This window comes from Gorilla gorilla, chromosome 17, assembly GCF_029281585.2.
Source record: "Gorilla gorilla gorilla isolate KB3781 chromosome 17, NHGRI_mGorGor1-v2.1_pri, whole genome shotgun sequence".
In the NCBI taxonomy this organism is placed as follows: Eukaryota; Metazoa; Chordata; class Mammalia; order Primates; family Hominidae; genus Gorilla; species Gorilla gorilla.
The window spans coordinates 56,373,262-56,386,942 of NC_073241.2; the positions used below are offsets into that span (position 1 = coordinate 56,373,262).

At 37.4% G+C, this 13,681-nt stretch overlaps 1 protein-coding gene across 1 annotated transcript in view; it reads right to left on the reverse strand.

Moving 5' to 3' along the window:
• Window positions 1-13,681, reverse strand: part of CHST9 (carbohydrate sulfotransferase 9) — a 272,481-nt gene that overhangs the window by 223,420 nt on the left and 35,380 nt on the right. The window contains exon 2 of the mRNA XM_031003596.3: window positions 6,087-6,303. Within this exon, the coding sequence (XP_030859456.2) occupies window positions 6,087-6,207 (121 nt within the window). The 5' untranslated portion in view covers window positions 6,208-6,303. The remainder of the gene's footprint in view (window positions 1-6,086; window positions 6,304-13,681) is intronic.

Consider the following 13,681-nt stretch of genomic DNA (forward strand, 5'->3'; position numbering starts at 1 on the left):
GCCTCAGTTTTCTTGTCTTGAAAAATGGGAATACTAATGGTACCTATCTCAGACTTGTTGTGGGATTAAATGAGATAGTGGGTGTGATGTGTTTAGAGCATTGCCTGGGACCCAATAACTGCTCAACTATAATGCTGCCATTCTTGTCTACAAAAAGTTTTTTTTATACAGTTTTTAAAGAAGTTTCTGAGTTTTAAGTAAACATGTAAAATTGTTATCAATAAATAGCTAAAAAATTATTGGTCCTAGATAGAAATGCTTAGAAGTTATTTGGACAGATTGTTGTAATATAGGCTACATTGAGGAAATGGTTTCAGTTTGGAATGGCTCAAACTAAACTTTACTCTGGAGCATCTCAGGAAAATATATAATGTAAACTATTAGATGCAATCTGTATTGATTTTTACTGCTTTGTATATTTTAAAATATGTGCATATAACTCTTCATTACTTGATAGAAAATGTTGTTACATATGAGTATTTCTAACACGTTATGTGCTCTCTCTCCATACAGAGTTCATAAAATAGGAAAGGATACAGACAATTAATAAGTCAACAAATAATTAAGGAGTCAATTGCTGATTGTGATAATTTTTCTGAAGAAAATGAATAAGGAGAGATTGATTTATACATATAATGAATATATAATTTATTTATTAATTATACTGACGCATAATTGATTATATTGATTTATATGCATAATTATATAATCTGTATATATTGATTTATTTATATATATATGTGTGTGTGTGTGTGTGTGTGTATATATATATAGAGAGAGAGAGAAAGAGGCACTGATTGACTGTGGGGGTGATCAAAGAAGGTGACATCTGAGCCAAGCCCTGACAGGTGAGAGGACAGAAGGGATCCCAGGCTCCTGAAACTGAGCACATTCAGTCAGCAAAGGGCTTGGTTTAGCAGAGGAAGAGAGGCAGCTCCAGAAGCACGGTGAGTGAATGGAGAATGAGGCTGAGGAGGCAGGCAGTGGCTACAGCTCACACAGCTGTGGGCTCTGGGGAGAAGTTTTTGTTAAAGGAAATGAAATATGACTGAAAAATTTTAAACATGGGAGTGATATAATCCAATTTGTATTTTTTAAAAATGGGTGGATTCAAGAGGATCTTTGAATTCTTATCTAAAGCTGAGATGGTGACTCTGTTGTTAGAGGGTCTCAAAGCTGTCTTACGGCACATACGAAACAGTTATACACCATGACTTTTGGTATGAGTTCCATTTAGCAGTAAGATTCTAACTAGACAAATAATGCCAATTACAAACTTAAACAGTAGCTGGGGGGAAAAATAAACAAGCCATTCTTGTGATTTACCCTAACCAGCCCTCATCACTGCTGCATCATACCCATAGCTCCCTGCTCTCCTCTGGTCCTCTGGGTCCTCTGCATGCTTTCACCTGCCCAGCCTCCACTCCCCTCCTTCTAGCGCTTCTATCTGGTCAGCAATTCTATCCCTGACAACTGACTGTGCTGCTTCTCCTGCCTGCAACTCATTAGTTTATCCCATAATGGAGGGCCTGTCTCTTTTCTGTCACAAAGGACTCCTCCTTTTGTCCCAATGGCTTGGCCTGGACTCAGGACCATTTTCTCCCTTACAATTCATTTGACTGCACTCTCCTTGAGAAAAAGGATTATATCTGGCTCACTATTACATGCCTGTATTCACCATGGTGCTCAGCACATCCAATTGTTAAGTCTTCAAGAAATACTGCTGGATGAGTGATTCCTCTGCCCATGGAGGCAGCTTGTATGGACACGAGATACCCCTGGACAATGACCTCTCTCTATGCACTCAATCCTATCCTTCTCCTGCCAGCTTCTACATTAGGAACCAGAATGGCTCTGTACCAATTAGCTTCTCCCAACTAATTTAACCAAAGTTGGATCTAAGTCTTCATTTTTTTTTTAAACCTTAATCAGTCAAGGCACAAGCTTGGGCACAATTGAATTTTCCTGAATTGTGGCTGAGTTTTAATTGTGGCAACTCAGAAAAAGCAAGTTTGCAGATGTTCTGCGTCATTTCCAGGATAATAATAACAGCTCACATTCATTGTGCATTACTGTTTGCCAGGCACCATGCTGAGTGCTTTGCAAGCATTGTCTCCTTTAATCTTCACTGCAACCCTCTGTGAAAAATATGAGTATCCTCATTTTACAGATAAGGAAACTGAGGCTTAGAGAGGCAAAGAAATTTGCCCAGAGTTACAAAGCTAACAAACAGGAGATCTGAAATTTTTCAAGATCCTTCTGAATGAAAAATTTGTACCTGTAACAACTACGAAAAAAAAACTAAAATAAAATTTGTGATAACATATCAACATCCTGCAAATTAGCACTAGGAAATGGATAAATTAATGGATAGTGACATTGGAAAAGTAGATGGTATTATGGAACTCTATTGCATAATTGGATAGATTTTAATTTCTCTGTCATACAGCTTCTCTTTACTTCCAAAAAAATCTATTTTCATAATCCTTTACCAGTATATCAGAGCATATTTCAGATTTTTTGGATTCTAAAGTATTTTATTTTAATACGAAAAACCCAAGAAAACCAGGGAGGCTTAGAAAATAGTCCATATCTTAGATTTGGAAAACCTCAAATAAAAGACATGAAGAAAACCTAAGAATTCTCATATATAACTGAAATATATGTGAGATCAAAGCCATTTAGATTTTAAAACCAGCATTACTTATAGAAAGTCTCAGGAACCAAACCAGATCATCTTTCAAAGTTTCTTTGAGTGACAGTTCTAAAGTGTCCAAAAGACAGATTTTCCATTTTTTTAAACTTAACATCAAAGCACATATTCATATATTTATTTATTTAAAGAGATTGCCTTTAAAATTGCCTAATGCTCCTGATGTTATTTGAAACACACACACACACACTCACATATATATATATATATATATATAAATGTCTGCCTACCTAGAAAACTGCGGAATTTCAACCCACAGCACTAACCTAGTATAAGGCAGAACTTCAGATGGAAGTCTTCTTAAAGAATATTACAGTTTTTCTTCAGAGAAATAGTTATCTACAGGACTCTTGACTTTTACATTTATGCTTTTTTGTCATGAGTAGTTTATGAAATATTACATAATTCATTTAAAATATATCAAGAATCAGGGAAAGCACTTCTATCAAAATTACAAATAAAATTTAAGAGAATAAATGGTAAGTGTTTTACCAGTCTTAACCAAGGAAAATAATTTTCCAACACTTGGGAAAATTATGAACTCAAGTTAAGACTTAAGCTTGTAGAAGAAGTTACACATCTGTATGTCGTTTAATTTACCAATTTCAGTGATTTAAAAACATCTGTACTGATACTACTGCATTTATAATTATATGCCTACATAATCCAGTGTTTTGGTTAGGAGACTCTTTTAGGGATTCCGACAATTAGGAAAACCTAGGTATGGGTTACACTTCAAAAACTTGTAGCTTTATAGCTACAGGTTAAGTCATTTAAACTTTCTGAGTCTCCCTTGTTTCATCTGTGCTATAGAGAAATAATTCACCTTTTTCCTTTATGGAAGTGATACATTGAGCAGAGGCGTGGACCTCGTAGCAGTACAACCTGGGTTCAAATCCAGGCTTTCCCCTCTGCAACAAGGCCATGCAAAGCCTTGGATACGCCCCTTATCCCTCTGGAGTCTCATTTTCCTCATCTGTAAATTTAGAATAATACTCACCTAGTAAGATATGAGGATTACAGAAAATTTATGTAAACATTTGGCACTTATTAAGCTCTCCATAAATGGTAGCTATTAATGCTAATGGACACATTTGGTAAACTACATTTTATATGTATGGTATTATTAACCTGTTTCCTTAGATATATAATTTCTTAGTGACAGACTAAACACATTTCTGCAAAAAGTAGTCTATATATATGAATATATTTTCCCTTAAGTATTAAAATCTTGCTGTGATAGTCTTTTTGTGAAATTTGTTATGAGGCCATGATATGAGCAAAACTCCAAATAATGAGATCTTTTTCTTTCTTCTTCCTTTGCTGTATTTCAGTCTATAGTCTTCAGTGAATTTTCAATTCATTCATTCATTCATTCATTCATTCATTCATTCATTCAACAAAAACTTACTGAAGGCTTACTATGTTACAGGATCTATGCTAAGGGTTATATTTCAGGAGGAATTAGCCTATATATTTTACTACAGGTGGTTTCATTAAATATGATGTTATTATGATAAATTATTTCAGTAGTATAGAAAAGTTAGCATAATAGTTTATGTAAACTGTAAAGGGAATTAAGAATATATTTTGACAATATGTTACATATTCTCTAGAAAATCATTATATGCAACCTCTTTTCACAAAGGTTACTATACAAATTAAATACATCAAAAGTGTTGTCCAGGGGCAGTGGCTGACGCCTGTAATCCCAATCCCAGAATTTTGGGAGGCCAAGGCAGGTGGATCAGTTGAGCTCAGGAGTTCAAGACGAGCCTGGGCGGGGCACGGTGGCTCACGCCTGTAATCCCAGCACTTTGGGAGGCCTAGGCGAGTGGATCACGAGGTCAGGAGATCGAGACCATCCTGGCTAACATGGTGAAACCCCGTCTCTACTAAAAATTCAAAAAAAAAAAATTAGCCGGGCGTGGTGGCGGGCGCCTGTAGTCCCAGCTACTTGAGAGGCTGAGGCAGGAGAATGGCGTGAACCCAGGAGGCGGAGCTTGCAGTGAGCTGAGATCGCGCCACTGCACTCCAGCCTGGGCGACTGAGCAAGACTCTGTCTCAAAAACAAACAAACAACAACAAAAAAGACCAGCCTGGTCAACATGGTGAAACCCCGTCTCTACAAAAAATACAAAAATTAGCCGGGTGCAGTGGTTTGTGCCTGTAGACCCAGCTACTTGGGAGGCTGAGGCAGAAGAATCGCTTGAACCTGGGAGGCAGAGGTTGCAGTGAGCCAAGATCATGCTATTGCTCTCCAGCCTGGGCGACAGGAGTAAAATCCTGTCTCAAAAAAAAAAAAAAAAAAAAGTAGGAGGATAAACCAAAGAAAGGAATTTAAAAATGGAAACAATTTTAAAAATAATCATAGTTGTAACTCAGTATTAAATTGTCTTTTGGAGAAGATTCTTAAGGGTTTTATATCTAGAATAACTTAAAAAAAAGAAAATGGGCCACAATTGGAGACAATCAAAAAATCATTCTTCCGTTTTTACTTTATTATCCTTAACAGTCATAAGCCATAGTCTATTTCTACCAATGGAAACCATCAGAACTTCACAAGATCTGTATGTATACATTTCTATGATATTCTAAGTCTTTTACTTTAATAATACTATATCATTATAAATATAATCATTTTTAACAGTAATTGAGTGCCTCTAATGGGCAGCAATTGCAAATTGAAAGACAAAAGTACAAGATGAGCACAGCAGGGATCAGTAAACTATTGCCTGTGGACCCAATCTGGCCCACCAGCTGTTTTTGTAAATAAAGTTTTATTGGAACACAGCCTGTTCCATTTGTTTACATGTAATCTATGGCTGCTTCTTGATATATTAGCAGAATTGAATAGTTGTGGTAGAGATGGTATGGCCTGCAAAGAGTAAAACATTTATGATCTAGTCCTTTATAGAAAAGATTTGCCAACCCCTCCTTTATAATAAAGGTATTAAATGATATTTATACCAAATTTGAGTATCAACATAAATTAAGAAAGAATTAAAGGAGAGGCTGCTGTACATTCAGCGCCTTTTAGGCTTATGCCTGATGCTCCACGGACAGATAAGAAGTAGGATAAATGCTATACTTTTGGAGACAAATTCTCTACAAGCAGTTCTTGCCGGACTATGGGAGCACTGCTATTCCCCACTGAGATAACAAAAATTTCCATTGTTAATCCACCAGACAAATGCCTACCAGAGTTGTATAATTTTCCTTCCTTTTAGGAGCTGGGAATTTTATCTTATGACTCATTTTTTGTTGTTGAAAATATTGTGATTCTCAATATATTAATAAGCATCACAACTAATTTAATTTAAAATAGCTATTATTGTTACAATTAAAATAGAAGAAAAAGCACATGTGTTACCTGTATGTTGTTCTTCAATCCAGACTTGCAAATACATGAAGAGGAGTAGCCCAGCTATTCCAAATATCAGCACAGAGAGGAAGACTTGTTTGGGGTTCATGACCATTTCAGATGGCTGCATTTCTCCTTATTTCAGAATCTGAAGACCACATGATTTGTTTTCCTGTAAAACTTCAGTCTTTTCTTGTTCTCTAAGGGCCCAATTCCATAAAGTAACCTAGAATTTTAAAAAGAAATCTACATTGTACATTTCTGCTAATATTAATTCTCAAATACGGCATAAATATTCAGTATCTCAACAACGCTGCAGACTTAATGTGCACACTAATGCTCTGAAGACAGAAAAGACTGTAGTAGGTGTTCCTAGAATGGCAATTTTCTATTGCATACTTTTATCTTATCTAAGGAATGTATTATCCTACAGTTAATAAGTAACATCCTAACATTTAGTTAGGCAAAGTCTGGCCAGACTTAAATCCTCCTATATTGTAAAGTGTAAAGTAAGGTTTGGGATACCTTAAAATAATTGCAAGTAGGAAGAATAACAGAATGGGTTGTTAAAGGACGGGTTTTGAAAAACATGTTTGTAGAATGTAAGGAAAAATCACCTCCTGTCTTAAGAATATACAAAGTTCAAAAATGGAAGGTGTAATATCATTTTTCTCTCATATAAAGTAACAGATTTCTCCAATTTAAAGAGCACATTTAAAATCCTTCAAAGGCATAAAAAAATAAATAATAAAAGGTCAGGGTTCAAGGACCCCTCCCACAATAACATGAAATTACTGAAATCTACCTCAGATTACAGAAATCTACCTCAGTAATAAAGAGCTATTTTATTTTTAAAAAAATACTGAAAAGATTTTCTTTTAGAACAATCTCGTTTAATATAACCTTAACCTTTTATTTTTTTTTAAAAAAAATGCATCCTTTTTTGAGAATCTGATGAAAATGTGAGCCCTCTCTTTAGAAAAGTATAATCACATACAAAATCTTACATAAAATGCCAAAGTGTTCATGTACCTTCACTGAAACCCACATTAAGAATCCCTGTTCCCCAGTGAGAACACGTGGATGCAGGGAGGGGAACATCACACACCAGGGCCTGTTGGGGGATGGGGGGCAAGGGGAGGGAGAGCATTAGGACAAATACCTAATGTATGCGGAGCTTAAATCCTAGATGATGGGTTGATGGGTGCAGCAAACCACCATGGCACATGTATACCTATGTAACAAACCTGTACGTTCTGCACATGTATCCCGGAACTTAAAGTAAAATAAAATAAAAATAAAAATAGAAAAAACAAACAAACAAAAAGAATCCCTGTTCCCAATGAACTGCCACACAAGTATGCAGTAACCCGCGTGGTGAGCTCACCTAGTTAGCAGCCCGGCTAATGGGGCCAAGGTCACGGCTTTGTATCTAACGCTGGCCAGAAACTCTGGCTCAGTTCCCTGGCCACAGAACACAACCCCTCTGGGTGAGCCGAATAAATGTTTCTTCAATGTGAAGATATCATGCACATTGCTGCATCAAAAAGTTATCTCTTCTCTTCCACTGCCTCAAAATATTTGAGGAGAGTCTTTGATGGAAAATATTGATTTTGCCTGTTTAAGAGGTGTTTTATGGGGTGCCAGTTAAAAGTTAAAAACTGCTGTGGGAAATTGCTTGTCTGGTTAAAGGATAATATTTAGGTATTCTTGGCAAAACCAATTTTCAGGGCTGGCGAGGTGGCTCATGCCTGTAATCCTAACACTTTGGAAGGCTGAGGCAGGAGGACTGCTTGACCTTAAGAGTTCAAGACCAACCTGAGCAGCATGGTGAAACCCTGTCTCTACAAAAAATAAAATAGATTTTAAAATTAGCCCAGCGTGGTGCCATGGGCCTCTAGTCCCAGATACTGGAAAGCCTGAGGTAGGAGGATCACTTGAGCCCAGAATGGTGGAGGCTGCAGTGAGCCATGATCAGGCCACTGCACTTCAGCCTAGGCAACAGAGCGAGACTCTGTCTCAAATAAATAAATAAATAAATAAATAACAAAAACAAAAAAACTGTAGCTGATATCCATGATACCACATTTAACTTTGTGGTGATAGAATTCCTCATCTCTTAAAGGAGCTCAAAAAGTGACCTCAGAAATCAGAACAAGAGATGACTCAATGGGAGCCCTCCTGTCAACCCTGCATTTCTACAGTCCTTAAGGCTGGCTGGCACTTCCCTTGAGCCTGAAAGGTTGTGGCTGCAGTGAGCTGTGACTGTGCCAATGTACTCCACCCTGGGCAACACAGCAAGATCATGTCTCAAAAAAAAATACAAAATAAAAAACCAATTCTCAAACAAATCAGCTTCAAAGATAATGTAAGAGTTCAGAATTAGATGTGAATGTATTAAGTAATTAGAATGATTTCTTGATTAGAAAAAAAAAACCCACCAAATAGTTAAAAGTTCTTATGCAAAATGAGAAAAATGTCATGTCATGAATACTTCTTTTCCGTTTTTTGTTTGTTTGTTTGTTTGTTTTGTTTATTTTTTTTTTGTGGTGGAGTCTCGCTCTGTCGCCCAGGCTGGAGTGCAGTGCTGAAATCTTGGCTCACTGCAACCTCCACCTCCCAGGTTCAAGCGATTTTCCTGCCTCAGCCTCCCAAGTAGCTAGAATTAGCTGAGCCACACCCAGCTAATTTTTGTATTTTTAGTAGAGACTCAGTTTCACCATGTTGGCCAGGCTGGTCTTGAACTCCTGACCTCAGGCGATCCTCCTGCCTCAGCCTCCCAAAGTGCTGGGATTACAGGCGTGAGCCACTGCCCCTGGCCTGAATAGTTATTTTTCTTTATATTTTAACTCTGACCTGGAAGGGGCCAGGGTAAGAGCTGTTTGTCAACGCTACCTAAAATGCTTTCTCAAATCCAGTTCTCTGAGTTCTCTGAGGAAGGGGCAACTGTTTAACATTTCACTAGTGCTTTTGAGGATTTCAGACATTTCCTTGATTCAGGTAGTAAAGAAACTTTTTAAATAAGTAGAAGAGCCGAGAGTATTATCATACTGCTTATTTGATGGGTGATACTTTGCTCTTATATTGAATCTAAACTAAAATATTATGGGCTTCCAAACATATGTAACAAAGAACAGTTCCCGAGGGAGACTTGCAATTTGAGGTGTTCCAAATTGAATCCCTCAAGGGAAGCTATGAAATGAAGCCAGCTTTCTCTTCTCTTGATGCTGCCATTAAACAATGAACAGACATAATTCCTGGGTACATAAGAAGATTCAGATAGGAGGAAACCAGTTAAACAAAATCTAGTACTAACAAAGAAATAGTTGTTTACAAGAAGAAAGAGACTTTTACAATCTGTCTACATAATTAAAACTTATCTCAGAAGAGAAAAGGCTAGAAGAAAACTCATAAATCCAAGCAGAGCCACGAACCTGTGGGAACGGTGGGAGTAAGAGCCAAAAGGAGTACTCCTCGGGGGTTTGCAGAGGAAAATTATTACCTACGATGCTGGAAAAAGATTAAGAATTTGCCCTTCCTTTCTTCAGGAGATGTTACTATCCTCTGACATATCCTCCTGGGTGAGAAAGCAGTAGAAAACCCATCATTGTTATTATGGCAGATGTGAGTAGGATTGAGTGATTAAAGCCACAAGGCAGAAAGGCAATCTGGTGTAAAATGGAGAGATATGTTTGATTTTCTCCCATCTCAGTCCATTAACCCAACGTTGGCGTTAGGAAATGGCTCTCATTAAACAAAGGTGAGGTGGTAGGAGCAGCAGGATTGCTTTAAGCAAACCTGAAGGTCAGCTGTGATGGGAAAACACACCTATTTGGAGATCATATATCTATCTCCAAGCCTGTGGAAAAAGTGCAGACTACTGGAGATTGAAATTACTTGGAATAATGCTGCTTTATGTACGAGCATTATACATTTCTACAGCCAAAGGCTTCCTGTGTTTTGTACAACTCCTTCTTCTCCCTTCCCATAAACACAATATCTTGAGCCTAAAAGGTACTTAAAAACTTGATGCATTGAACTGAATTTGGAGCTCCAATAACAAAATACAGGTAATTGATACTTTTTATAGTTGTATTTGTAAATCCTTAGTCCTAACCTCCAAATGAAGAAACATGGAGAAATACTAAAAGATAGGGTCGATGTTTCTTTGTTAAAAATATTTTCATTTGCATATCTTTTTATTTATCTCTAACAATTATGAAAAGAAATATAATTATTTCATTCTGTCATCTCTTTTCCAAAAGTTTAAAAATTATTTTTTTAAATAATTGTGGCTACAAACGGAAGTATTTTGGGACTTAAGTATAGCAATAAATTACTTGCTGAAGGCAATTCACATAAATTAAATTATGAGTTTCCCAGTTTAGCAGACATTTATTTTTATTTTTATTTTTTTGAGATGGAGTTTCACTCTTGTTGCCCAGGCTGGAGTGCAATGGTACGATCTCAGCTCACCACAACCTTCACCTCCTGGGTTCAAGGGATTCTCCTGCCTCAGGCTCCCCCATTAGCTGTGATTACAGGCATGCACCACCACACCCGGCTGATTTTTTTGTATTTTTAGTAGATACGGGTTTCTCCGTGTTTCTCAGGCTAGTCTCCAACTCCCGACCTCAGGTGATCCACCCGCCTTGGCCTCCCAAAGTGCTGGGATTACAGGTGTGAGCCACCGCACCCAGCAGACATTTATGATTTTAAGGAAGGAGTGGTGGGGTTTGGGGGAATGTCGGTTTGGACCAAATGATGCAGGCAGTTTAGCAGAAAAGAAACCAGGAGTCGGGGGCTTGCTGTTCCCAGATGAGTGTTGGTAGCCCACTCTTTCTCCCCTCCGGTAGCAGCTACACCATCCTCTATCTCCTTCCCACTCTCTGAGTAAACCGAGACCAGCAGGGATGAACTCCCTCCGTTTACTACTAAACCTTACATGTTTACCTTCATTGGTCCACACCCACACATCTTTGCCTCTGTCTCTGAAAAACAGGAGTCCTCACTTTTGCCTCTATCTTTTCCAGGTTCTGGTGAAATGCAACTCCATCAACACCTCCCCAGTCCGATCTTATCCTCTACGTCTTTTCTCAGTGACTCCTTCCTCTGTAAATCCCTCCAGTGATCACCTAATATGTGTGTGTTTATCTGGACACTATTCTGTTCTATTGATTCAATACTATACTATTTCTTTTTATTTTTTAACTTTTAAGTTCAGGGATATAAATCCAGATTTGTTAAATAAACTCACGTAACAGGGGTTTGTTGTACAGATTATTTTGTCACCCAGGTATTAAGCCTGGTACTCATTAGTTATTTTTCCTGACCCTCTCCATCCTCCCAAATTCCACCCTCTGATAGGCTCCAGTGTCTGCTGTTCTCCTCTATGTGTCCACATGTTCTCATCATTGAGCACCTACTTATAACTGAGAACATGCAGTATTTGGTTTTCTGTTCCTGGGTTAGTTTGCTAAGGATAATGGCCTCTAGCTCCATCCACATTTCCACAAAGGACATGATCTCATTCCTTTTTATGGCTGCACAGTATTCCATGGTATAGATGTACCACATTTTTTTTTAAATTTTATTATTATCATACTTCAAGTTTTAGGGTACATGTGCACAACATGCAGGTTTGTTACATATGTATACATGTGCCATGTTGGTGTGCTGCACCCATTAACTCCTCATTTAGCATTAGGTGTATCTCCTAAAGCTATCCCTCCCCCCCCCCCACCCCACAACAGTCCCCCATGTGTGATGTTCCCCTTCCTGTGTCCATGTGTTCTCATTGTTCAATTCCCACCTGTGAGTGAGAACATGCGGTGTTTGGTTTTTTGTCCTTGCAATAGTTTGCTGAGAATGATGGTTTCCAGCTTCATCCATGTCCCTACAAAGGACATGAACTCATCCTTTTTTATGGCTGCATAGTATTCCATGGTGTATATGTGCCACATTTTCTTAATCCAGTCTATCAATGTTGGACATTTGGCTTGGTTCCAAGTCTTTGCTATTGTGAATAGTGCCACAATAAACACACATGTGCATGTGTCTTTATAGCAGCATGATTTATAATCCTTTTGGTATATACCCAGTAATAGGATGGCTGGGTCAAATGGTATTTCTAGTTCTAGATCCCTGAGGAATCGCCACACTGACTTCCACAATGGTTGAACTAGTTTACATTTCCACCAACAGTGTAAAAGTGTTCCTATTTCTCCACATCCTCTCCAGCATCTGTTGTTTCCTGACTTTTTAATGATCGCCATTCTAACTGGTGTGAGATGGTATCTCATTGTGGTTTTGATTTGCATTTCTCTGGTGGCCAGTGATGATGAGCATTTTTTCATGTGTTTTTTGGCTGCATAAATGTCTTCTTTTGAGAAGTGTCTGTTCATATCCTTCACCCACTTTTTGATGGGGTTGTTTTTTTCTTGTAAATTTGTTTGAGTTCATTGTAGATTCTGGATATTAGCCCTTTGTCAGATAAGTAGGTTGCAAAAATTTTCTCCCATTCTGTAGGTTGCCTGTTCACTCTGATGGTAGTTTCTTTTGCTGTGCAGAAGCTCTTTAGTTTAATTAGATCTCATTTGTCAATTTTAGCTTTTGTTGCCATTGCTTTTGGTGTTTTAGACATGAAGTCTAATAATGGCCTCTAGCTCCATCCATGTTTCCACAAAGGACATGATCTCATTCTTTTTCACAGCTGCATAGTATTCCATGGTATAGACGTATCACATTTTCTTTATCCATTGTATCATTGATGGGCATTTAGGTCAATTCCATGTCTTTGCTATTGTGAATAGTGTTGCAATGAACAAACATGTGCATGTGTCTTTATGATAGAGTGATTTATATTACTGGGTATATATCCAGTAATGGGATTGCTGAAGTTGTCTTTACAAACTATTTTCAGCCTTTTTTTTTTTTTTTTTTTTTTTTTGCTTTTTACATTGTATTTTTCTGAAACTCTTACTAAATGTTGAGGCCTTTCAATATACCTCACAAGGTTTTCAACTGCTCTGCCATTTATTTTAAAACATTCCTTTTTTCTTAAGCTGTAATCTGGGTAAATTCTTCTGAGCCATTTTGCAACTTAGCAATTTCTCTGTCTTTATCTATATCTTAGTGTTTATTTTGCCTGTTGTGTTTTCCTAATGCCGTATTTTTTATTTCTAATATTCTGTTCCTACTTATTTCATATTCACTTGTTCAAGTTTCATTTTTCTTTGCTTTTCAAGTTATATATCCTTTAATTGAAAATCATCCTTTATCTCTTTGCATATTTAAAATATATATCTAAGTTTTTGTCAGACTGCAATATAAAAGTTACATTTTGCTTGTAGTATTGTGGCCTCTCTTTCTTAGAACTAGATTTATTTCTTTATTTTAAATTCTGATGTTTACATTCATTTTAGTGAAAGGCTTTAGATTTTTTTTTTTCTTTCTCTTTATCTTCTTTTTCTCTTTGTCACTTCCTTCCTTATCAAACAACTTTGCAGTTATCTCTAAAATGCTCTTTGGGCTCTTTTTCAGAGCTAAGTTTTCCCATCATTGGCTTGGTGTCCCCTGAGCCAGAGTGACATTGGTACTAGTGC